Raw genomic sequence first — 25,248 nt, 5'->3', positions numbered from 1 at the left:
CAAGTTTTAGACTGACATGCATACACGGAATTGCACAACAAAAATTCCCTACAAAATATACATGGAATTTACAAGTCACTTAGTTTCACCGTCAATGCACAAACATGAGCTCAGAAAGGAGGTTCAAGAACAACTTAGGTGACTCTCAAAAACCACATCTTATCAAGGAGTGAATTCTCTTTGCTTCAAGTTCTCTCTATTCTTTTTTAATTACAAACAGAAAGAAAGAAAGAAACAAATGCTTGGTTCAAAAGAAAAATTCACTGGGAAAGAACCAAGTCCAAGAAAATCCAATGAGATTACTATGCTAAAAATATATTAAATTACACTACAAATAAGATATTCCCCCATCCTACACTTAGGAATCTGCAATGTCCCCAATGCAGCAAAATAAAGAATAAGGGTGAAAAAATACTCCCTCTAAGTATCATAATCGGAGTCACCAACATCAGAGTGATCGGCGTCCTCCACATTTGCATCACCCTCAGTATCATCAATAGTAGTGGTTGGACCACTCTGAGAAGGTCCAGCAACATGGGTGGGGTGACCTCGTCCTCAGATGGGATCGGGTCGATCGCCTTGACGGTATCATGTAACACACTCTTATGGGATCGGACCGTTCGCCTCGGCAGAGTAACATATTCTTATGGGATTAGGTTGTTCGCCTCGGCAGGATTATGTATCACACTCTTATGGGATCAAGCCGTTCGCCTCGGCAGTTCTATGAAATACTCTTATGGGATCGTGCCATTTGCCTCTGTAATTCTATGAAACACTTTTCTCGGCAAAATCATGCGAAACGCTTGATAAGGAGTCCGCGTACTCTTGAGTTTCCTGACTTAAGATGTGATCATTGGTTTGGTATTGACCATTACATATTCCATTTAAGGAGGTATCCGATAATTGAGGACTTTGTGTTTACTGTTCAGTTGTAGACCGTAATATTTTCCTATATATGTTCTTATTGATTATTTAACATGTTTCATACTTGTCTACTTTATTATATTTAATTTACTGGACCACTAGTAAGTGTCAATATCTACCCCTCGTCACCACCTCTTCGGGGTTAGGCTAGATACTTACTGGGTACGCATTGATTTACGTACTCATGCTGTACTTCTGCACTAAATGTGCAGGATCTGACAAGTTCATTTGGTGTTAATTTGGGCGTGTAGGCGCATCTACTGAGGGGACTTTATGGTAAGCTGCATTCCATATTGCGATTTACAGCACACAGAGTCTCCATCATAATTATCTACTTTATCTTGTCTATCTTGTATTCCAGATAGATGTTGTATTGTTATTGTACTTCCTAGTGATGGTAGGCGATAATCTTGTATTTTAGTCGCTTATTTCACTTTAATTTATTGCACTTTTATTGTGTTTGAGCTTTAATCGCTAGTGTTTTGTACTTATTATCTGTTTTATGCCTTGTAGGAGTGATTCCGAGTAATGTAGATGTTATGGAATGAATTCAAGCTATTTAGAGCTTTGAAGTCTAAGTAAAATCCCAAGGGATTAATTCGGGATCGCGTTCGGGGGTCGAAAACCACATCTGGATATCAAAAAGCGAGGAAATTTCTGTACTCTAAGAAATCCCCACAGCCGTGGCGCGTGGGGCGATGCGTGGGGTGCCGCGTGTGTATATTTTTCTGCTGCCTGATAGATTTTAACTCTCTGAATTTCCCCACTAACGCTCTGCATGACGCGTTGCCCTATGCGGCATGCTTGTGCAAATTTACAGAGTAATTGTCCTATTTCGCGTAGGAAAAGGTGATTTTGTCTGGGCCCGACCCTACTTGGTATAAATACATGGAAAAATATTATTTTAGGGACGTTTGGACATATTTGAGACCTAGGGAGTCTAATGAGGAGTTGGAGAAGTAAAAGCACAAGGAGTTCATCATTCAATCCTCACTCAAGACCCGAGTTTGGATCGTTTTATGTTTTTCTTTACTTTAAACATATTTATGATGAATTGCTCCATATCTATGGAGTAATTCCTTTTAGGGTTTGATAGATTTGGTGTATTAATATTTGTTTATGGATTATAACTCTAGTTTTATGTATTAAAGTATTTTTGGATGATTTAACTGTTGCATCTATATTCACTTGTTCATGTAATCGAGAGAGGCATAACTTGTAATATCTTTGTATTATATTGTTGGTTGAGTTCATTAATTCTTCTAAGTAATCAAAAGAGGCTAGTTGAATTGTTGACTAAACCTAGTTAGGAGGATAATCGAGAGAGGTTCTCCTAAAGACCAATCCACTACGCATTCTCGCATATCTTCACGTGCTTTAATTGGTTCATCTTGTCTAAATATTTGAACTAATAATTCAGTAAATTCGAGAGACTCACTTAAACATTAGAAGTGAATTATCTAGAGTTAGATACCAAACAATTATCTTGCACCGATCCAATCAACCCCTATTTTCTTCCACTGATAACTTCCTTGCTTACCTTTGTGCGATAGTCATTTGTCAATAACTTTAGATTCTTAGTTAATTTTAGTTATTAATCATATAAATCTCAATTGTTGATTCTCCTAGATAGCAATCAAGCTAGAAACTAAGAAAATACTGTTTAACTCTAATCCCTGTGGATACGATATTATACTATACTATCTTTGACTAGCGAGCATAATTAAAGTGGTGTTTTGCGCTCGTCAAATTTTGGCACCGCTGCCGGGGATTAGCAATCAATAGTGTTTGAAATAGTTTGTAGTGTTAATTCAGGAATTGTTTATTTTATTTTATTTTATTTTTCTCCTTTTACGTTTGGTGTTCTTTGACTGTGCACAGGGTACAGGTTAAGATTGGTGCATGACTCAAACTTTTGCTAAGGAAGTGCTACCATACGAGCCAGAAATTGATAAGCAACTGCGACAGCTGGGGAAGGAAAGAAATCTCACCGAGACATTAGAAAAGGTTGGGCAGTCCTCAATTAAAGAACTTATGGTTGGAAACAGTGAAGATAATGTAGATTTGGCTGCGAGAGAAGTATCCCAACGACGAGACCAAGCTACATGGGATGCTGAGGAAGCAGCTTTTAGAGATGCACAAATTATCTACAAAGAAGCGAGGGGTCGTAGAATTCTCAAAATCAACCTTTGGGTGCAGACCAGTTCGGAAATATTGCTCCCATGCCTGGGAGACCACTTGGTAATTATGCTAGACCGGTCTACAATCAAGGATAATCAAGTGTGAGACTACCTCCAATTGCAGCCAATAATTTCGAGTTAAAGCAAGGGTTGCTTCAAACCCTTCAGAATTGTTGTGTCTTCAGAGGGAAGCCAAACGAAGATCCAAATACACATCTAATGGACTTCGAGAAGATTATGAACACCTTTTAATACAATGGTATGTCACAAGATGCAGTTTACTTAAGGGCATTCCCCTTCACACTCAAAGATAATGCAAAGTAGTGGATTCGAAGCTTACCTAATAGATCAATTCGAACATGGGATGAGATGACCAGAAAATTTCTTGATAAATATTTCTCATCAACTAAGACGGGCAAGTTTAGAAAAGAAATCCATAACTTCTGCCAGAAAGATACTGAGACTGTGTTTGAAGCTTGGGAGAGGTTTAAGGAAATAGATAGAAAGTGTCAACATAACGGAATTGAACTCTGGATGCAACTCTAGGACTTTTGGGATGGATTGACACCAGCCTCACATAGAGTACTGAGCAATGTAGCTGGATGTTCGTTGATGAAGGAGATAGTCACAATTCTTGACGAGTTATCTGAAGATGCAAATCAGTGGCCCTCTGAGAGAGCTGAAAGAAAAAGATCAACTCGTGTTCACCAAGTTAATGCTACGAAATCTATGCAGGTGCAGCTTGATGCTATGGCTAAGGAAATAAGGAAGATGACTTTGGCTACAATACAAAGTGAGCCTCATGCAGCTTGTGATATATGTGAAAGAGGACATCCTACTCATGAGTGTCAAGCCTCAACTGAGAAAGTGAATGTTGTGGGAAATTATAATGAAATGGGTCAGAGGTACCCCTATTTTTCATGGAGTTAATTTGGAGGTACTGCAAATACGTGGCAACAAAATAACTCTAGACCTCAGGGACAAGGAGCGCCAGTCTTCCAAAATCAGTAGAGGCATCAGTTTCAGCCTCAACAATCCAATCAGCCGGTCATAGAAGATCTCATGAAGGCCTTCATTCTGAAAACTGATGAGAGTCATAAAACTCATAGCGCAACTATACGGGAACATGGAGCAGCTATCAAAGAAATAGGTATTGGTTTTCAAAATTTGGAAAGACAGGTTGGGCAGCTAGCCACTCTTTTGTCTGAGAGGATTTTAGGAACTCTACCAGCTGATACTGAGAGAAATCCTAAAGAAACAGTGAATGATGTGACCTTGAGAAGTGGGCAAGTATTGAAAGATACCACTCCAATCCAGAAAGAGGTGATAATTGCAAAAGAAAGTGGGGAGCAACTGAAGAATGATATTGATAAGAAGAAGAAAGGCAAGAAGGGAGCTGAAAAAAAGAAGAAGGAGGAAACTTTGAGAAGGGTTTAATCTAATGAGAGTGGGCATATGCCTGCTCTACCTTTCCCTCAAAAGCTATGTAGAGAAAAGCTGGACAAGCAGTTTGAGAGATTTCTGGGTATGCTGAAACAGGTTAATGTAAATTTGCCATTCACAGAAGTTCTCTCCCAAATGCTAACTTATGCCAAATTCCTTAAGGAGATCCTGATAAAGAAGAGGAGGATAGAAGAGACCTCAGTGGTCAAGCTCACAAAGCATTATAGTGCGATCTTACAAAACAAACTCCCCCAAAAGTGTGGAGATCCAAGGAGTTTTACTATACCTTGCTCTTTAGGCTCTAATAATTTTGATAAATCTTTATGTAATTCTGTTGCCTCCATTAACTTAATGCCTCTATCTATTTATAGGAAACTGGAGAAGGATATTGGAGAGATAAGGTCAGTGCCAATATCACTGCAGCTGGCAGACGAAATAACTTTATGACCCGAGGGGATAGTGGAAGATGTCTTAGTTCAGGTAGATAAGTTTGTATTTCCTATTGATTTTATAGTAGTGAATATGGAGAAGAACAATGAGCCCCCCTCATCTTAGGAAGATCATTCTTAGCAAGAAGTAGAGCAATATTAGATATATATGAGAGAAAGCTCATGCTTAGAGTGGGTGAGGAGACTGTAACTTTCGAGATGAATGTAGAAACAAGGGTAAAAAAGGAGAAGCCAATTGCTAGCGGTGAGTGAAAAATGAAGAGCTCGTCAAAAGAGAAAGCTGTGGCGAGTGAGAAACATAAGTGTGGGGTGCACCCCAAGAAGGCTAAGAAGAAGTTGTCGGTATGGGTGTGTGCATTAGTTCGAAGGCGAGGAATACATCCCGACTTCGACTCAGACCCCGATTAGAGATTCAGAAAAGTCTCCTTTACCTTATGTTTTTTAATTGTGTGTCATGGGGACATGCCATAACTTAAAGTGTGGGGTTGGGGATATGTTGTATGTTGTATGTATATGTGTTAGTTTAGTTTTTGTTTTAGTAGTTAGAGATAGAAAAAAATTGAAAAAACATAAAAAATTTAAAATTTTCGATTTTTCCCGACGATAGATATTATTCGACGGGTTTCTTGAAGGATTAAGTAAAAAGAAAAAGACAAAAAGATTTTTTTTTATTAGGTAGTGTATTAATTCCCTCTTGGTTTTTCTTTGTGTCGCGGTTCTTTTCCAAGGGTTTTGTTTGAACCGGGTATAGTTAGTTTTTTATTTTTGTTAGGAGTAGGAAACCTTGTGCTATGATTTAAATTGAAAGCAATATCTCTTGACTTTATTATGCCTTGGGAATAGTGAGTACTTTGGTTGTGACTCTTAGGCTCAATTTTTGGCTCTTGTATAAGTACCTTAAATTGTATGATCTTAACTTTGCTTAACTACTTTGACTAAAGTGTCTTGATGAGTCCGAACCTGAGTGAGTTATATGCCATGTGTGTGTGAGGTTTTATGTATTCTGTGCATTGCATTTGATGTCCAGAACTTGCTCTGTGTGTTTGCAAAGCGAAATAGTAGTTTTATTCAGTCTTGGAAGTGATATAGGCGTTTCTTTGTTGAGCAAGTTATATGCTTTTACCCACCTAATTGTTATATATCTTAGTTAACCCCGTTGATCCTGTAATCTTGTTTCTTTGGAAACCACATTACAAGCCTTACCCATTTGTTTGAATTGACCATCTATTTGAACCATTTACCTCTGAACCATTTACCTCTCATGAGCACTGGAATTTGTTATGAACTTTGTAAAAGTTGAAGTGTGGGGTGGTTGGTTTGGCTTTTGAGTGGAACTAATGAAATAAGGAAGAAGGTGCACTGTTTTGAAAAAGTAAGAGCCACTTGAATTGAATAAGAAAAAGAAAGAAAAAAAATAAGTTTTTAATTGTGCAAAATATTCTATGATAGTGAAAACTCTTGATGTATTTGTGCTTAAAGAAGTTGGGAGTTAATGTATATTGATGTGAAGGTGGATTTATGGTTTGACATAAGTGTGGGGTTTTGAACAATGAAGTGTATGTATTAAAGTGCTTAGGGAGGTGTAGTCACTCTTATTTCAAATATGTTTTCCCTTCTATTAGCCTGACACGTTTCCCAACATGTTCTCCATGTTTATCCTTGACTGAATAATCTCAATTAGTAGTGTAGTACACTACGAGCAAGTCTATGGTGCATCTTTTGTGGCATATGAATGTTATTTTTGAAAGTGAGCGAATTCTTTCTATCTTGAGTTCCTAATTGTTCTTAATTTTTATTGTGTGTGGAATTACTCTCTTTTGTTGTGTGAGGGTACTTGATTTATGAAGGAAAGGTAATATTATTGACCTCTATGTTCGAGTAAGTGAGCGGGTTAAAAATAATGCGTGGTGATTTTGAGTCAAATCTTGAGGCTAGGATGTTACGGTATTGTACTTAATCTGTTTTAAATATTTTTGGTGTGATGAGTTATGAGAGTTATTTAAAAAGGCCGTGTCTATGTGAAGTGTAGTTTGATTTCTCGAGGACGAGCAATGGTTTAAGTGTGGGGTGTTGATAGTAGTCTATAATCTCGTATTTTAGTCGCTTATTGCACTCTAATTTACCGCACTGTTATTGTGTTTGAGCTTTAATCGCTAGTGTTTTGTACTTATTGTGTAATTTATGCCTTATATGAGTGATTTCGAGTGATGTAGATGTTATGGAATGAATTTGAGCTATTTGGAGCTTTGAAGTCTGAGTAAAAGCCTAAGGGATTAAGCCGAGATCGCATTCGGGGGTCGAAAACCACATCTGGATATCAAAAAGCGAGGAAAATTCCGTATTCTGAGAAATCCCCACAGCCGCGGCACGTGGGGCACTGCGCATGTGTATTTTTCTATTGCTTGACAGATTTTAACTCTTTGGTTTTTCCCACTAACATCCCGCATGGCGCGTCGCCCCATGCGGCACGCCTATGCAAATTTTACAGAGTAATTGTCCTATTTCGCATAGAAAAAGGTGATTTCGTTTGGGCCCGACCCTACTTGGTATAAATACATGGAAAAACTTTATTTTAGGGACTTTTGGACATATTTGAGACCTAGGGAGGCCAAGGAGGAGTTGGAGAAGCAAAAGCATAAGGAGTTCATCATTCAATCCTCACTCAAGACCCGAGTTTGGATCGTTTTATGTTTTTCTTTACTTTAAACATATTTATGATGAATTTCTCCATATCTATGAAGTAGTTCCCTTTAAGGTTTGATGGATTTGGTATATTGATATTTGTTTGTGTATTATAACTCTAGTTTTATATATTGAAGCATTTATGGATGATTTAACTATTGCATCTATTTTCACTTGTTCATGTAATCGAGAGAGGCATAACTTGTGATATCTTTGCATTATATTATTGGTTGAGTTCATTAATTCTTCTTAGTAATCGAAAAGTCTAGTTGAATTGTTGATTAAACCTAGTTAGGAGGATAATCGAGAGAGGTTCTCCTAAAGACCAATCCACTACGCATTCTTGCATATCTTCACGTGCTTAAATTGGTTAATCTTGTGAGGATGAGACTTAATCGAGAGAGGAGTTTCTACTAAATGTTTGAACTAATAATTGAGTGAATTCGAGAGACTCACTTAAACATTAAAAGTGAATTATCTAGAGTTAGATCACAAATAATTATCTTGCACCTATCCAATCAACCCCCATTTTCTCCCACTGATAACTTCCTTACTTACCTTTATCCGATAGTCATTAATCAATAACTTTAGATTCTTAGTTAATTTTAGTTATTAATCATTTAAATCTTAATTGTTGATTCTCCTGGGTAGCAATCAAGCTAGAAACTAAGAAAATACTGTCTAACTCCAATCCATGTGGATACGATATTATACTATACTATCTTTGACTAGCGAGCATAATTAAAGTGGTGTTTTGCGCTCGTCACCTAGTAGATGCTCATGCACTTGTAACACCGGATTTTGGGTGTTCTGGAATTTATTTATGATTTTGCTTACCATTGACACACTTTTACATTATATTTCATTTAATTTGTACGTATCTATAATTTTTAATGCATTGATTTCCCTATCTAATAAGATTTATGATTTTCAAAATAATAAAATAAATAATTAAGTTGGTAGTTCACTGTTGGCTTGCCTAGCGGCGACGTTAGACGTCATCCCGACCTATAGTGGATTTTGGGTCGTGGCAGGAATGAGGGTTGAAGTGAATGGTCTAGGCTCCGACCAATAATGGCAAACCCTAGAATTTTTAGGGCCGGCGGGTTTAAGGATGCTGTGCGGCGGTCGGGAAAAGGGAATAAAGTGAGCAGAGAGAAAGAGAAGAGAAGAGAGAGAAAACTTACCAGTCGCCAGAGGGTGGTTGCGACTGGTGGTCGGAGCAGCGGCGGTGGGGGGAGTATATAGGGAGGGGTGGGGTTTTCGAATTAGTGAGGATAAAAAATAAAACGAAGGGTTTATTTGAGAGAAAGGCTGCGTTTTAGACTTAGAAAAAAATATTTCACTTACCTGTTGTGCTATAATGTTTTAGCACATTGTTAAGGAGAAAACAAATTTCGCCTTGTTGTGCTATATCTATGCTATAGTCCTTTAGCTCACTATTAAGGAAAAAAAATTCCACCTTGTTGTGCTATCCCTGTGCTATACTCTCTTAGCACATTGTTAAGCAGATATTTCTTTTAACAGTTACAACAGTTCGTGAAACTTTCAAGCAAATCCCTTCTCGGGTGACCTTATTTTCTCCACAAACATCGCATCTGTGTATTAATCCTTCAAGAAAAACAAAACTAACCAACTAAAATTAATTTATTAAAAAAATGAAATAAAATACTAATAATGACTTAAAGTCGTGGGTTGCCTCCCACGTAGCGTTTTATTTAACGTCGTGGCACGATGCGGGCTTTCAGGATTATGCTTCGCTTACATATTGGGCTCTTTCAAGTACATTATATCTTTCTCTCCTTTTTCTTCAATCATTTCAAGGTAGTGTTTCAACCTTTGCCCATTGACTTTAAACCTGTTAGCTCCATCTTCGGGCTCAATTTCTACAGCTCCACTTGGGAACACTTGCACAACTCTAAATGGTCCCGACCATCTAGATTTCATCTTACCCGGGAATAATCTCAATCTCGAGTTATATAACAACACCAGATATCCGGGTTTGAAGTTCCTATGTAGAATGAGCTTATCGTGCATCATCTCTATCCTTTCCTTATACAATCTTGTACTTTCGAATTCCTGGAACCCAAACTCTTCGAGTTCATGTAACTCTGCAACTCTACTTATGCCCGCGGTTGCCATATCCAAATTCAACTGCCGCAATGCCCATAAGGCTTTATGCTCAAGCTCTACCGGAAGATGGCAGACTTTTCCAAACACCAACTTGTACGAAGACATACCGATTGGAGTTTTAAATGCTGTGCGGTAAACCCATAGTGCATCATCCAACTTCCTTGCCCAATCAATCCGAGTCACATTCACTGTCTTGATCAGGACACTTTTGATTTCTCTGTTGGACACTTCCACTTGCCCGCTCGTCTGTGGGTGGTAGGGTGTGGCAACCTTATGATGAACTCCATAATTTTCTAGTAGCCTTGCAAAAGCTCTATTACAGAAATGAGTTCCACCATAACTGATTATAGCTCTCGGAGTGCCAAATCGTATGAAATTATTTTTCCTTAAATAATGTATTACTCCTTTTGCATCATTTGTTGGATGAGCCACAACTTCAACCCATTTGGAGACATAGTCAACTGCTACTAGTATGTACTTGTTACCATACGATATGACAAATGGTCCCATAAAATCAATCCCCCACACGTCAAACACTTCCACTTCTTCAATTGTAGTCATCGACATCTCATGACGGCGAGATATGTTGCCGGTTTTTTGGCATTCATCACAACTTTTCACCCATGCATGGGCATCCTTGAATAGAGTCGTCCTATACAAACCCGACTCCAAGACTTTCGTAGCTATCCTAATCCTTCCAAAGTGCTCACCATATGGTTATGCATGACAGGCCTACAAAACAGAAGATTGATCTTTCTCGGGGATACACCTCCGGAACATGTCATCCCAATAATACGACCGACAATCACGAAAGAACTTTTTATTTTGGATTGAAGAGAGTTCACAAGGCACAATATTGCTTGCCAAATAGTTAGCAATATCAACATACCAAGGCATCTCCTCCATTGCCACTGTCAGTAATTGTTCATCCGAGAATGTCTCTGTTATGTCTTTAACCTCTACTTTCTTTTCAGCTCCCTCCAACCTTGAAAGGTGGTCTGCCACTTAGTTCTCCGTTCCTTTCCTACCGTGGATCTCTAAATCGAACTCTTGTAGCAAGAGAACCTAATGGATCAAGCATGGCTTTGACTCTTTCTTTGCTATCAAGTACCCAAGTGATGCATGGTCAGTATAAAAATCACTTTTGAACCTATCAAATACGAACTGAATTTATGGAATGCAAACACCACAACCAACATCTCTTTCTCGGTCACACTATAATTGAGTTGTGCACCGTTTAGCGTTCTACTTGCATAATAAATTGGATGAATAATTTTGTTCTTTCGCTGCCCCAAAACTGCTCCTACAACATAGTCACTCGCATTACACATGATCTCAAAAGGTTGCTCCCAGTCAGGTGCAATGATGATTGGTGTAGTCACCAGTTTCTTCTTCAGCTCCTCAAATGCTAACCTGCAATCATCAGAAAATACAAAGGGGCGATCCTTTTCAAGTAGTTTACATAAGGGATTAGAAATTTTAGAGAAATTATTTATAAATAGCCTATAGAAACGAGCGTGCCTAAGGAAACTTCTTACTACCTTGACTGAAGTGGGCGGTGGCAACTTCTCTATAATGCCAACCTTAGCATGGCTGACCTTAATACCTTACTTGACACTTGATGCACCAAAACTATACCTTCTTGTACTATAAAATGGCATTTCTCCCAATTCAGCACCAAATTCGTCTCCATACACCTTTTCAACACTCTTTTCAAAATTTTAAGACAATCATCGAATGAATTTCCCACCACTGAGAAATCATCCATAAATATTTCCATAATATCTTCAACCATATTAGTGAAAATGGCCAGCATACACATTTGGAAAGTGGTCGATGCATTGCATAGGCCAAATGGAATTCTCCGAAAAGCAAAGATGTCATATGGACAAGTGAATGACGTTTTCTCCTTATCCTCAGGGGCTATTATGATCTGATTGAACCCCGAATATCCATCCAAAAAGAAGAAGTGAGACCTCCCTACCAATCTATCCAACACTTGGTCAATGAACAATAGGGGAAAGTGATCTTTCCGGGTGGCATTATTAAGTTTTCTATAATCCATGCAAATTCACCAACCCGTGACCGTACAAGTGGATATCAAATCATTATTCTCATTTTTTACAATAGTCTTGCCACCTTTCTTCGGAACACATTGGACTAGGCTTACCCAGACGCTATCCGAGATAGGAAAAATGATGCCCGCATCCAACCACTTAATTACTTCCTTCTTCACCACTTCCTTCATGTTCGGGTTGAACCTTCTTTGATGTTCCTTGTAAAGCTTGTGACCCTCTTCCAAGAGAATCTTATGCTTGCAAAAGGCCGGGTTGATACCCTTAATGTCTTCCATGGTCCAACCAATAGCAGTCTTACATTCCTGTAACACCTTTAAGAGTTATTTTACTTGCACAACTAACAAACCAAATGAGATAATAACATGTAAAGTAGATTTAGGTCCTAAGAAAGCATACATGAGGTGAGCTGGAAGCGGTTTCAGGTCCAACTGTGGTGGCTCCTCTATTGACGGCTTCGCAGGTGGTGTTTTTCTTTCTTCTAAGTGTAAGGGCTCAAACTGAGGTTCCCTTTTCCAGAAACCTTGAACTTCGAGAGCCATAACCCACTCCGCCAACTCTTCACCATCATCTTCTTTTAAATTCATCAAGCAAGCTTCTAATAGATCTATAACATGAAGAATATCATCCTCCTCTTGTAGTATTACATCAATTGTGTCCACTAGCGGACAATTGCAAACTCACTAGGTCTCCTCATAAAGTGTTGAACATTGAATATTATTTCTTCATTGTTAAACCTCATTTTCAACTCTCCAGTCTCACAGTCAATCAATGCTCTCCCAGTAGCCAAGAATGGCCTTCCCAAAATTATGGGTATTTCTTCGTTAACCTAGAAATTAAGAATAACAAAATTGGCAGGAAATACAAAATTTCCCACTTGAACAAGCACATCATCCAGAATTCATGTTGGCCTTTTCACTGTGCGATCAGCCAGTTGCAGCAGCATTCTTGTTGGTCTAGCTCTAGCAATTCCTAACTTTGTGTATATTGCCAGAGACATCAAGTTGATACTGGCTCCCAAGTCACACAAAGCTTTAGCAAAAGTGTAACTTCTAATTGTGCATGGGATTGTGAAACTACCAGGATCAAATAACTTTTGAGCCATAGGCCTTATCACTACAAGTTTGAGTCAGAGTCACAATAGATAGGTCCTGGAAGTCAAACTTTTGAGAACTTTTGAGACATCAAATCCTTCATCATCTTAGCATAGCCTGGCATTTCCCTCAAAGCATCTATTAGAGGAATATTCAATTGAATCTGCCTTAGCATTTCCATGAATTTCCTGTATTGATCATCTTTCTTTTGCTTTGCCAACCTTTGAGGGAATGGTGCTAGAGGTCGCTTCTGCCCCCTGCTCTCTGTATTTTCCTAATTAGAAGTCTTTTCTAATACCTGTTATGGGAACTGTTCAATTTCTTTCTTCTTGCCTTTGTCAACTTGTGTTTGTTCAATTACAACCTCTATGAGCTCCGTCGACTCATTGATCTCGAATGGCACCGATGTAAGTGGCACTGTCTCTCTATTAGATTGAGCAAATTCTTGTTCTCTGTCCAAATTCCTTCCATTCCTCAGACTCACTACTATTAACTGATTCTGGTTCTACTCTTTTGGATTGATGTTTGTGTCAACGTTTCTTGTGGGCGATTGTTCAAAGCCATGGATAGCTGGTCTAAATGAGTTTCAAAGCCATGGATAGCATCCTTCCATTTGCCCCAATGATTTGTTGCAGCATGCCCTTGATTTCTATTATATTACTGTCTTCTTGTCTGGTCACCTACTTTTGATGAAATTATTGGTAAGCCAACTATTGTTGGTGCTGCTGATTGTAACCCGGTTGCCTTTGATAAGGCACAACTTGGCCTTATGGTCGTGCTCTCCCAAGATTGGTATTGTACTATTGTTGGGATGGTCTGTACTGCTGATTTTGAGGTCCCCATTGCTGTCCACCTTGTCTCTGACCCCCAAAATTATTTACGTAATTCATGTCTTTTCTGAAACCCTAGTTATCATTTTCTCCACTCCACGAGCAAACATACGGCTGATTGATGCAGGGAGTGCATATGCCGCCATTTGTTGTGTCAACAATGCGAACCTATTTCGTGCCCATCTCGTCAATTTTCTTTGTCAACAAACTTATCTGGGTCATTAGAGTGGCGAGTGTTTCCGCATTTGTATTGTTTGTGTCAAGAGCAAAAAAATGCAATATTAGAGTGAGTATTTATCCCTCAGTTATCCAATCTAAATTTTGAGCCATCTTGTCAAGAAGAATCTTACACTTTGTGAATGATTTTCTCAAGAATGCACCCTTGGCTGAAGCATCTACATTAGCCTTCATACTGTCAGCCAAATCCATATAGAATCTTTGTCCTATCATCTGTTAGTTGGTTTCTGCTTGAACTGCAATATCTCATCAATTTGCCTTGCAGTCTTGTTGGGTGGATAAAACTTGTTTAAGAACTGCTTGACTAGTTCCTCCCAAGTAGCAATGGAGTTTATTAGGAGTGAATTCAGCCAAGTCTGAGCCTACCATTCACTGAGAATAGGAACAATAATGATATGATTGCTTTGGGTGTCACATTCGGCTGTCTTTAAGTGACACAAATTGATAGAAAATTCTCCAGATATTGTTGTGGATCTTCGATGTAAGACCCGGAGAACAACCCCCTGTCATGTTGTTTGTAATTTGAAAAATTTCCGCTTGTATCTGAGGGACTGCAATTGCAGTTGCCAGATTGACAGCGGTTGGTTGCGTCCAATCATATAGAGCAACCTCCGGCACAAGAGGCGCTACCACTCTGATGTTTGGGTCAGCTTGGTTATTTTTATTGTTCCCGTTGTTATTCTCGATGTCACCCATTTCAATTTCGATTTGTTCGTTATGCTTTAGATGTTTGCCCTTCTTGTTAGCCCGATTTAATGTCCTGAATGCTTTATCGGGATCTGAGAGACCTTCAAATTGTACACCAGTTCTCAAGAAGCTTCTAGGCATGCACCTGAGGCACAAAAGAATTCAAACGTGAGAATTTCAATGGAAATATTTTTAGCACCACGGTAAATTGATCTAAACTAAAAGTCCTAGCGATTATTTCAAGTTGTAACGAATAACACTGTTAGTTCTCCGGCAACGACGCCAAAACTTGATCACGCCCAAATATGCTTTATAAAAAGGACTAAGCGGTCGCTACAAAAATAATTCGGTTCAAGAGTAGGGGTCAAATCCCACAGAGAACCACCTTATTTGCAACAACTTTTCAGTATCACTAATGATAAGCTCAGACAACTTTTAGAGTTCAAGATTTGATTTATGAATTAACAAAAATTACTTAACTAAGAAAAAATGATAATAAAACTATCAACTAGCAAGAATGAGGTTGAATCAAGGATATAAAAATCTAGAGTTTATGTTTTACCCAATTGCCGGATTAATTCCTAACACGTTAGCTATAGTCTCGCCGCATCACTCTCTAAAGAAGATAAGTTCTTGTTTATCGAAATTATCTCTCGATCAATTACGATAATTTACTAGAAGTATTCTCCCAATTACTCTAGCAGATAATTCGTACAACTCATAAAGATCAGGCTAAAGCTTCGTTATCTCAATCCCGCTTTTAAATTCAAGTAATTAATCTCTTAACTTACTCGAAAGTGGTATTGCTAAACAACAATCTAATCAGGTGTTCTCTCTCAAGCAATACAAGATAACAAAATACGATTAATCAAGGGCCCTTCAATTAACCACAAGAAGCACATAGTTGAACAATTAGAGAGTAAAAACGGCTCAATTATACCAATACGCAATCAAGAATTCATCCAATAATTGGTTCCATCAAACCCTAGATGACAGGTTTAGCTACTCATAATACTACTCAAAAATACACAAACCATTGTCAAACCAATATTCATAGAAATAAAGATAGAAAAGTAGAGAGAAACTCTTCGATTCGTCTTCTTGAATGAACTTGAGGATCTTTCGGGCTCAACTTTGTTTCAATATTGCCTTCTCAGGTCAAGCGTGTGGCTGAAATAAGGGTTAAAAGCTTTTATATCACGTCCCTGAGCCAATTGACTAAGTTTTCCCTCAATATAAAACACATGCAAATTTGTCCATGTGCTATAGTTGTGCTTCACACGGGGTCTAGTTGAATGTTTTAGATTTTCCCGTGCTTTAAGAAGTTACTTCACTGCATGGGTCCGATTTTCCTTTTCTTCAGAAAGTTTCTTTTAGCTTCATTATTGCTCAAATCACCTCTATTCTTCACTCTTGGCTTCCTACATAATAAACTTCAACAATTAAGCTCAGTTGATCATCTTTCAACCTTCAAAACACCTAAAAACACACCAAAGTAGGGGTAAAACATATTCGATTACATGTAAATCTCGCATATTATCAGTATACTTAGAGAAATCATCAATAAAAGTGATAAAATATCTATTTCCTCCACGAGTTAAAATTCCTTCACGTTCACAAATATCAGTATGAACTAATTCTAACAATTCAGTTTTCTTTCAACTTGGAAATGAGGCCTTTTAGTTATTTTGGCTTTACTACAAGCCTCACATTTTTTAAAATTCTTTTTAATTATTGGGATTAATCCTAAACTACTCATGATTCCCACATAATAATTATTTATATGACACAAACGAGCATGCCAAAAATTAGTATAAATAGAACTAGAGGAAGTTTTATTCATCTCAACATTTAACTTGAACATCTCATCACATGCATACCCCTTACCCACAAAAATACCATTTTTCACTATTACATATTGATCACTCTCAATAATTTGTTTGAAGCCTGCCTTGTTAAGAAGAAAACTAAACATCAAATGTTTCATTGAAGGAGTATAAAGTACGTCTTTCAACGTTAATACTCTTCCTGAAGTAAACTTCAACTTGACCTCTCCCTTTCAAGCACCTAGGTTGTGTGAGAATCACCAAGCACGACGGTTTTGGACTCCTCAAATGGAGTATATACTTTAAACCAATCTTTATCATAGCAAACATGACGGTTTGCTCCAGAATCAAGGCACCATCCATCAATAGTTTTTACCATGTTAATATCTGTTATCACCGCCACAAGTAGCTCTTCAGTAATATTTGCCTGTGGTGTAGGACCACATTTCCGAAATTTACAAAATCGAGTAATATGGCCACTCTAGCCATAGACAAAACATGGTTTTGCAATTTGAACTTGTTGATTATGTGCTTGGTTGTTAGCATCATTTTTCTTATTGGGAGGTCTACCATAATTTTTCTTCAAAATTTTCTTTTTTGGATTCAAAGAAGTATTTTTGTGAGTTTTGGGAGTAATATTATTTGAAGTAATTAAATTTACCTTTGTAGTGATGTCCTCCTTTCTTGTGGAGCGGGCCGAGGCCTCTTGCCTATGCTTCCATGTGAATCCGCATTATCAACGTCTGAAGTGAAGTTTTTTTGTTTGTGGCGCATAATGTGGAAATTTATATATTATGCCACAAATAATAAGGTTGTCTCCAATTTTAATATCCTCGGACCTGAGTTCTCTACCATTTGAAATTGTCCACCATTTGAAAACAAAAATATCGGCTAGCATCATATTTTTTCGCACCTGCCTCCTCGGTATCATACTTACTCTGCAATACTTTCCAAATTTTCTTTGCAGTAGAGTAAGTTGTATCATAATAATCACAAAATTTATCAGATAGACAATTAATAAGATAATACCGACACTTGTATGAATCTTCATTGTATTTTCCAATTTTCTATTGAAGGGCAATTAGCTCATCGTCATTCATGGAGGAGTTGTCCACTTTGCTTGGATTCTTCTCAGTTAAAACGTAAGAAACATTGAGAAGACTCAAAAAAAAGTACTTTACCCTTCCATCTCTTGAAATGAGTACCGTTGAAACGGAATGGCTTGTTGAGATCTCCCACCTTAATATCCGCGGATTTTTCAACTGTAGCCATTTGACCCTCCTAAAATTGTTGGTAAAATTATAATTACAGTTGAAAAATAAAGTGAAGAAAATTAAAATATCTTCAGCGTTAGGCGCGGATATCTCGCTCTCTTTAAGGAGATTCAAGCCCATTGCAGCAAAGTCTTCACTGGTCCAGCAGTAATCCTATTGAATTGTCTCCCCTAGGATACAACGGCCCGATCACGTTGTATGACTCGAAAAAATTTCGAACAAGTTGTTGAGTCCAAAGCTCCACCAAGATAAACACCTTCCTTCAACAAAAGTAAAAACTTTCTTATTCTTTTTTTACAACTTTAACCTCACTTTTTAAACACTCTACAATATTTTTCACACCAGATTATGGAAGAAAGACTCCTATTTATAGGTATAGGAATTCTTCTATCACGACTTGGAATCCCAACCTCGGGGTCGTGATGGCGCCTAACATCCACTTGTTAGGCAAGCCGACGTATGATAATTAAATAGCTAATTTTTAACAGTTAAAAACACAATGATGATATACAACGAGAAATAGAAACCCAATCTGATACAGTATCAGTATAAGTCACGTGATAATATCTACTCTCAAAGATCCGGAGTCACGAGTACACGAACAACTAGTAGTCTACAACCAAAGTCTGAAATAAATATAACTGTTTCGAAGAAAATGAACAGTAAAAGTGGGAAAAGGAAGGGGACTTCAAGATCTGCAGACACAAGCAGATCTACCTCGAGTCTTCATAAGCAGTGATCCAAGCTGGCGCACCTCACACACCGAGGGGATCAATACTGCACCGAGTTCAATACACGATGCATCGCAATATGCTGGAATAATGAATCCTTTATCAAGCAAATCTTGCAACGGCTCCTTCAGTTCCTTCAACTCCGGCAGGGTCATACGATATGGTGGAATAGAAATGGGCTGAGTGCCCAAAGCCAAGTCAATACAGAAGTCAATATCTCTGTCGGGTGGCATCCCCGGCAGATCTGCAGGAAACACCTTTGGAAACTCACGCACAACTGGTACCGAATCCATGGAAGGAACTTCCGCACTAGAATCACGAATATAGGCCAAATAAGTTAAACATCCCTTCTCGACCATACGTCGAGCCTTCACATAGGAAATAACCCTGATGGTAGAATGACCAGGAGTCCCTCTCTACTCTAATTGAGGAAACCCCGGCATGACTAAGGTCACCATCTTGGCGTGACAGTCCAATATAGCATGATACTGTGACAACCAATCCATGCCCAAGATAACATCAAAGTCTACCATATCAAGAAGTAGGAGGTTTACACTAGTCTCAAGACTCCCAATAGTAATTACACACGAGCGATAGACACGATCTACAATAATAGAATCTCCCACAGATGTGGACACATACACAAGAGCACTCAAAGAATCACGAGGCACAACCAGATATGAAGCAAAATATGATGACACGTAGGAATAAGTAAAGCCCGGATCAAATAGAACTGAAGCATCTCTATGGCAGACTGGAAAAATACATGTGATGACGGCGTCGGATGACTAGGCCTCGGGTCTAGCCGTGAATGCATAAAAATGGGGCTGGGCTCCACCACTCTGATCTTCTCCCTCGGACAACGTCTAGCTGGTTGTCCTCCACCTCTAATGGCCTGATATCTACCTCTAGCAGGCTGACCCCCGCCTCTAGCTGGCTGAGCGGGCGACGAAGCAACCGGTGCCAGAACCATAGCACAAGAACCCTGTTGGTACATGTCGCCCTATGATTTGGGGCAAAATCTAGAAATGTGCCTCGGATCTCCACAAGTATAACAAGCCCTCGGCTGTTGTGACTGCTAGCCCTGGAACTAGCCCTATTGATCTGGATAACCACTCTGATAACTCTAGATCGGAGGTGCACTAATAGGAGATGATGGTGAACTGTAGGCTAGCTGCTCACGATAAGGTACATAAGGACCACGACTACCCAAAGCACTGTGGGATGCCTGAAGCGCTGACTCAAACGGCCTGGGAGGATGGCATCTACCAAAAGTACCCCTACCTCCAGACGAGGCTCCACCGAAACCACCGAAATGACAAGGCCTCTTATCAGATACTGGGCTCCTCTCCTTACCACGAACCATCTCGATCCGTCTAGCAATCTCTACAGCCCTCTGAAAAGAAATATCATCTCCGGTCTTCTTGGCCATCTGTAGCCTGATAGTGAAAGTGAGCCCATCAATGAAACTCCTCACTCTCTCCCTCTAAGTAGGAATCAAGATAATGGCGTGGCTAGCTAGGTCCACAAATTGAGTTTCATACTGGGTAACAATCATGCTACCCTATTAGAGGCACTCAAACTGCCTGCGGTAATCCTCTCTCAGAGTGAAAGGAATGAACTTCTCTAGAAATAGTTGTGAAAATGGATCCTAGGTAAGTGAAGGTGAACCAACTGGTCTAGTCAACACATAATCTCTCCATCATCTCTTGGCAGAACCGGTCATCTGGAACACTGCAAAATCGACCCTATTGGTCTCAACAATACTCATGTTGCGCAACACCTCGTGGCAACGATCCAAGAAATCATGTGGGTCCTCAGAAGGTGCATCGCTGAAATAAACAGGAAAGAGCTTGGTAAACTTATCCAGCCTCAACAAGGCCTCAGAGGGCATAGCGGGCCTATCACCGGCCTATGCCGCAACAACCGGCCGAAGCACTCCAACTGGCTGGGCTGCTGGAGTTTGATATAGGGGAGCCACCTGCTCCGGGGTGTGAGTACCGGGAGTCTATGTTCTTCCCTCATCCTGAGAGATGGGCGGTGCCACCGGAAATGCACCGGTCTGGGCCACAATCTCCATAAGGCCCACCAAGTGGACTAGAGCATCCTGAAGCACTGAAGTGGTTATGAATCCCTCCGGGACTTGAGCTGGTCCGAGGAGTGTGGTCTGAGCTGGTACCTCCTCCTCATGATCAATTTGAGGCTCCACTACGGGCGCTGCTGCTCGAGCTCTAGGCTGAGCTATTCCTCTGCCTCGGCCTCTGGCTCGACCTCGGCCTCGGCCTCTGCCCCTGGTAGTAGATGCCACAGGGGGCTTCGCCTCCTGTCCGGCTGTAGATGTTGTGCATGTTCTCACTATCTGTGAGAGAACAAGAATAAAATGGTTCAATTATTAATGATAGAATAAAATCGCATGATAGAGAAAGAAAGAAGGGAAATGTTTCCTAAATATTCATAGCCTCTGGAAGATAAGTACATACGTCTCCGCACCGATCTTCCAGACTCTACTAAGCTTGCCCATGACTTATGAGACCTAGGCAACCTACTGCTCTAATACCAACTTGTCACGACCCAAAATCCCAACCTCGGGGCCGTGATGGCGCCTAACATCCACTTGCTAGGCAAGCCGACGTATGATAATTAAATAGCCTATTTTTAACAGTTTAAACACAATGATGATATACAACGAGAAATAGAAACCCAATCTGATACAGTACCAATATAAGTCATGTGATAATATCTACTCTCAAAGATCCGGAGTCATGAGTACAAGAGCAAATACAAGTTCTACAAACATAGTTTGAAATAAATACAACTGTTTTGAAGGAAATGAACAATAAAAGAGGGAAGAGGAAGGGGACTTCAAGGTCTGCGGATGGTAACATACAAACTGGGAGGTGACATGCTAGAAGGGGAAAAATATAACAATTATGACAGGTATGAAATCACGAAGTAACCAAGTAAATCACCAACCGGTAAATCAGTTAAACCAATGATATGAAAATAGCACGGCATCACCCTTCGTGCTTTTACTCTCATTCTTACCATGTAATAATGAATAAATGAGATGAATGATAAGGCATTATCCTTCGTGCTTTTCCTCACCACGTAATAATGAATAAATGAGATAAATGGCACGATATCACCCTTCGTGCTTTTACTCTCTTCATCACCATGCAATATTGAATAAATGAGATAATTGTCACGGCATCACCCTTCGTGCTTTCACTCTCGTCCTAACCATGTAATAGTAATAATATAAATGCAATGGCACGGTATCACCATTCGTGCTTTTACTCTCTTCCTCACCATGTAAAAATGATAATATGAATTCGAGTAATAAATAATGCGGAGAATATATTTAACGTCAAATATGATGCCAAGATACCAAACTTCAACTTCCAGAAGTATTTGCTAATTATAAAAAGGGCGATAATTACGAAATGAATAATCAAATAAATAATAATCTAACCTAAACATGGATATCATAATTAACAAAGAAATAAAATACAAGAAAACAAGTTTCACCCGCATGCTTTAACCCAATAACAATACATAAGTACTCGTCACCTCACATATACGTTGTTCCCACACATAATACACATAGCAAATAGACTAACAAGTCCTAATCCCTCAAGTCAAGGTTAACCACGATACTTACCTCGCTCCGTTATCAAATCAAAGCTCAACCGGGGCCTTTTCTCTAAAATTCACCTCCAAACCAATCGAATCTAACCAAATATAGTTCAAACAATTTAAAATAAGCTTTAGAAACTACTCACGAGGAAAAAAGATTCAATCTTTAATGATTTCAGAAAAAGTCCACAAAAGTCAATCCTGGTCCCGCTTGATCAAAATCCGAGATTCGGATCAAAATTCAATAACTCATTCACCCCCGAGCCCGATTATGTGATTAGTTTCGAAATATGACCTCAATTTTGAGGTCTAAATCTCAATTTCTCAAAATTCTTAATTTCTACCTAAATCCCTAATTTTTACCATGAAAACTATAGATTAAAGATTAGAAATCAATGGGTGTTGATTGAAATGGAAGAAAACGAGTTAAAATCTACTAACCTATGAAGTTGAGATGAAATTTCTATTCAAAAGCGCCTCTAGGCCGAGCTCAAGCTTGCAATTGGTGAAAAATGGGTCAAATCCCGACTTTGGGATATTTAAGTCACTGGGCGTCAGGCCTTCTTCGCGTTCGCGAAGGGCCTGACGTGTTTGCGATGCACAACAGCTTGAATGGCCTACGCGTTCGCGATGTTCCTCATGCGTTCACGAAGGCTTTACCCCTCTGGCCTTCGCGTTCGCGAGCCAGGGCTCGCGTTCGTGTAGAGTAACAGCCACATCCCGTCGCAGGTCCCCTTAACCCTACGCGTTTGCGCGAGGCTGGTCGTGTTCGCGAAGGATAACCCCTCCAGTGCTTCGTGTCTTCGATGAAAAAATCCGCCCCCATCCCAACTTCCCTTTCGCGATCGCGAAGCACAAAACGTGAGACAGCAGATATGAGCAAACCAGTAGACCCTCTAAGTTCAAAATCAATCCGTAGCCTATTCAAAACTCACCTGAGCCCCTCGGGCTCCAAACCAAACATGCACACAAGTGTAATAACATCATACGAACTCGCTCGTGTGATCAAACCACCAAAATAATACGTAGAACTACGAATCAAACATCAAAATGCATGAAATTTTCAAAAAAATTTAAGAACTTTCAAATTTACAACCGCGCGTCCGAATCATGTCAAATCAACTCCGTTTTGCACCAAATTTTGCAGACAAGTCATAAATAGTGAAATGAACATATACCAAGTTCCGGAATTGAAATTTGAACACGGTGGCAATAAAGTCAACATACGGTCAAACTTAGGAATTCTTTAAACCTTCAAGTTACTAGTTTTCAACAAATCACGTTACATCGAGTTAGGGACTTCCAAATTCAATTCCGGGAATACGCTCAAGTCCTAAATCACGATGCGGACCAACTGGGATCGTCAAAATATTGATCTGAGTCCGTTTACATAAAATATTAACCGTAGTCAACTTAATCATTTTTAAGGCTAAAATTCACATTTTTTTTAATTTTTCACAAAAAAATTTCCGAAAAAAAAAGACACGGACTGGATACACAAATCGAGGAACGCTAAACAGAGCTATTCGAGATTTCAGAGCACAGAAATGAAGACTAAAACTCAAAATGACCTATCGGGTCATCACATTTTCCTTGAATTAAATTGGAAGAAAGTGGGGTAATAATTTATGAAATCGTAGAGAACATGGGATAATGAATAAATTAGTGTGTAAGCATGTGAGAAAGAGTTACAAAAGAGTTATGGTCATTTTTTACATCATGGAGTAGTGAGAGTTATGGTATATTTTATTTTAATTATAATTATAAAATACTAATATACTAACCGTTAGCAACGACCTGCTTTTCTACTTGACTACAAATGCAGATGACATAGTATAAGTACCACATTTAGTCAGACTTGCATTCATAACTATAACTTGTTCATGCAATTACGATAGTGTAATTTTTACTAAGAGGTGGAATACGGTAAAAGAAGGTGTTACATAAAAGAAAGGTTACAATGCCTATAAAATTGGATGAGAAAATTCAAAAAAATGCACTTCATTAGAGGAGAAGCACACCACGATTGCATCATATGACATGTTCAATTATAGTGCTTTAAGGCTAGATTGGGTTAAAGCCCATATTAACTTAGTTTTGCACTTCTTCTTTTTCCTCTGTTGTGTTGCAGACAGTGGCACTAGACTAGCTATTCGGCGGGTAGTTAGGCGTAAAAGTTTATTAAAATTATAAAAATAATATATTTGAACTAACTTTAAAACAATAATTGGTTTTATGCTAAAAACCTTAAATATTGAACTTATAGAGTTTAAATCTTAAATCTATCTCTATATTCGGCTATATGTTTGTCTGAACTCAATAGCTTTGGTCCAAATCATGTATTTATCTTTAAAAATCTATTGAAATATATAAATTATTAATTGATAACCCAATAACTTGAGATGACTAGAATCCCGAACCCGTAAAATTTAATTCCGCCTCCGAGTGACACCTTTATCCCTTAGTTGAGTCATAAAATTAAGCTTGTATCTCCAGCACATAATAAGGAACATAGTAACATAGAGATAAGGCATATCTTTTCTTTTTTTGCTTTTACGTGGCTCTTAATTTGTATAAATAATTGTCTCCTGTAAGATTGATAAACGTCTACAATTTTATTTTCCAATACGTATCTTGAAAAGAAGAAACTTAATGAAAATTAATGAAAGTTTTATAAAACTTAATGCGTCTTTTATTTTCCATTGGATCTTACAAGTTAATAGTCAAGTTTTATCAGAATCTTCTCCTTTATCTTATAGTCTTTCCAGCCAAAAGAAGGGGTCTTTTATGTGTGTTCTTAATGAAAGAACACACATACATGTCCAAATCCTTAAATGGAAAAAAAAAAGGGGAAATGCCTGGTAATTTTCTCAAACTCAGTTTTATAAAAAAGGTAAATATGATTATATTTTAAAAAGATGAGGAATAACCCCTTCAAAAAAAAAAACGAGGAATAACATTGGAGGTTTTCGAATGGCTCAACAATCACAATATGGATTCAATTACAAAGTGTCAAATACACTTAACAAAGCTGGGGGTTAGATTTT

The 25,248-nt window shown here is 38.7% G+C and overlaps 1 protein-coding gene and 1 non-coding gene across 2 annotated transcripts; both read right to left on the bottom strand.

The window, feature by feature from the left end:
* Positions 1-3,521: 3,521 nt before the first annotated feature.
* LOC142168493 (small nucleolar RNA R71) lies at positions 3,522-3,628 on the bottom strand. Its single transcript, XR_012698351.1, has one exon. It is a non-coding gene; the product is annotated as a small nucleolar RNA R71 (small nucleolar RNA).
* A 914-nt stretch (positions 3,629-4,542) lies between these two features.
* LOC142168036 (uncharacterized) lies at positions 4,543-10,378 on the bottom strand. Its single transcript, XM_075228687.1, has 2 exons — positions 9,748-10,378; positions 4,543-4,634 (listed from the first exon to the last, which is right to left on the bottom strand). Exons 1-2 carry the CDS (start codon positions 10,376-10,378, stop codon positions 4,543-4,545), a joined length of 723 nt encoding a protein of 240 aa, XP_075084788.1.
* Positions 10,379-25,248: the final 14,870 nt, after the last annotated feature.

Source organism: Nicotiana tabacum, chromosome 13 (assembly GCF_000715075.1).
Source record: "Nicotiana tabacum cultivar K326 chromosome 13, ASM71507v2, whole genome shotgun sequence".
NCBI classification, from domain to species: domain Eukaryota; kingdom Viridiplantae; phylum Streptophyta; class Magnoliopsida; order Solanales; family Solanaceae; genus Nicotiana; species Nicotiana tabacum.
The sequence above is the reverse complement of the archived record's forward strand: the minus strand, read 5'-3'. Positions and strand labels throughout refer to the sequence as shown.

What these genes read in the sequence shown, in the direction of transcription:
- LOC142168036 (XM_075228687.1), bottom strand. Translation starts at nt 10,378, where the DNA reads ATGTCGATGACTACAATTGAAGAAGTGGAAGTGTTTGACGTGTGGGGG. An exon ending in TGGGTTCCAGGAATTCGAAA is followed by an intron (nt 4,635 to 9,747) that starts GTACAAGATTGT and finishes AACCTGTTTCAG; the next exon opens with CATACCCAGAAATCTCTCAA.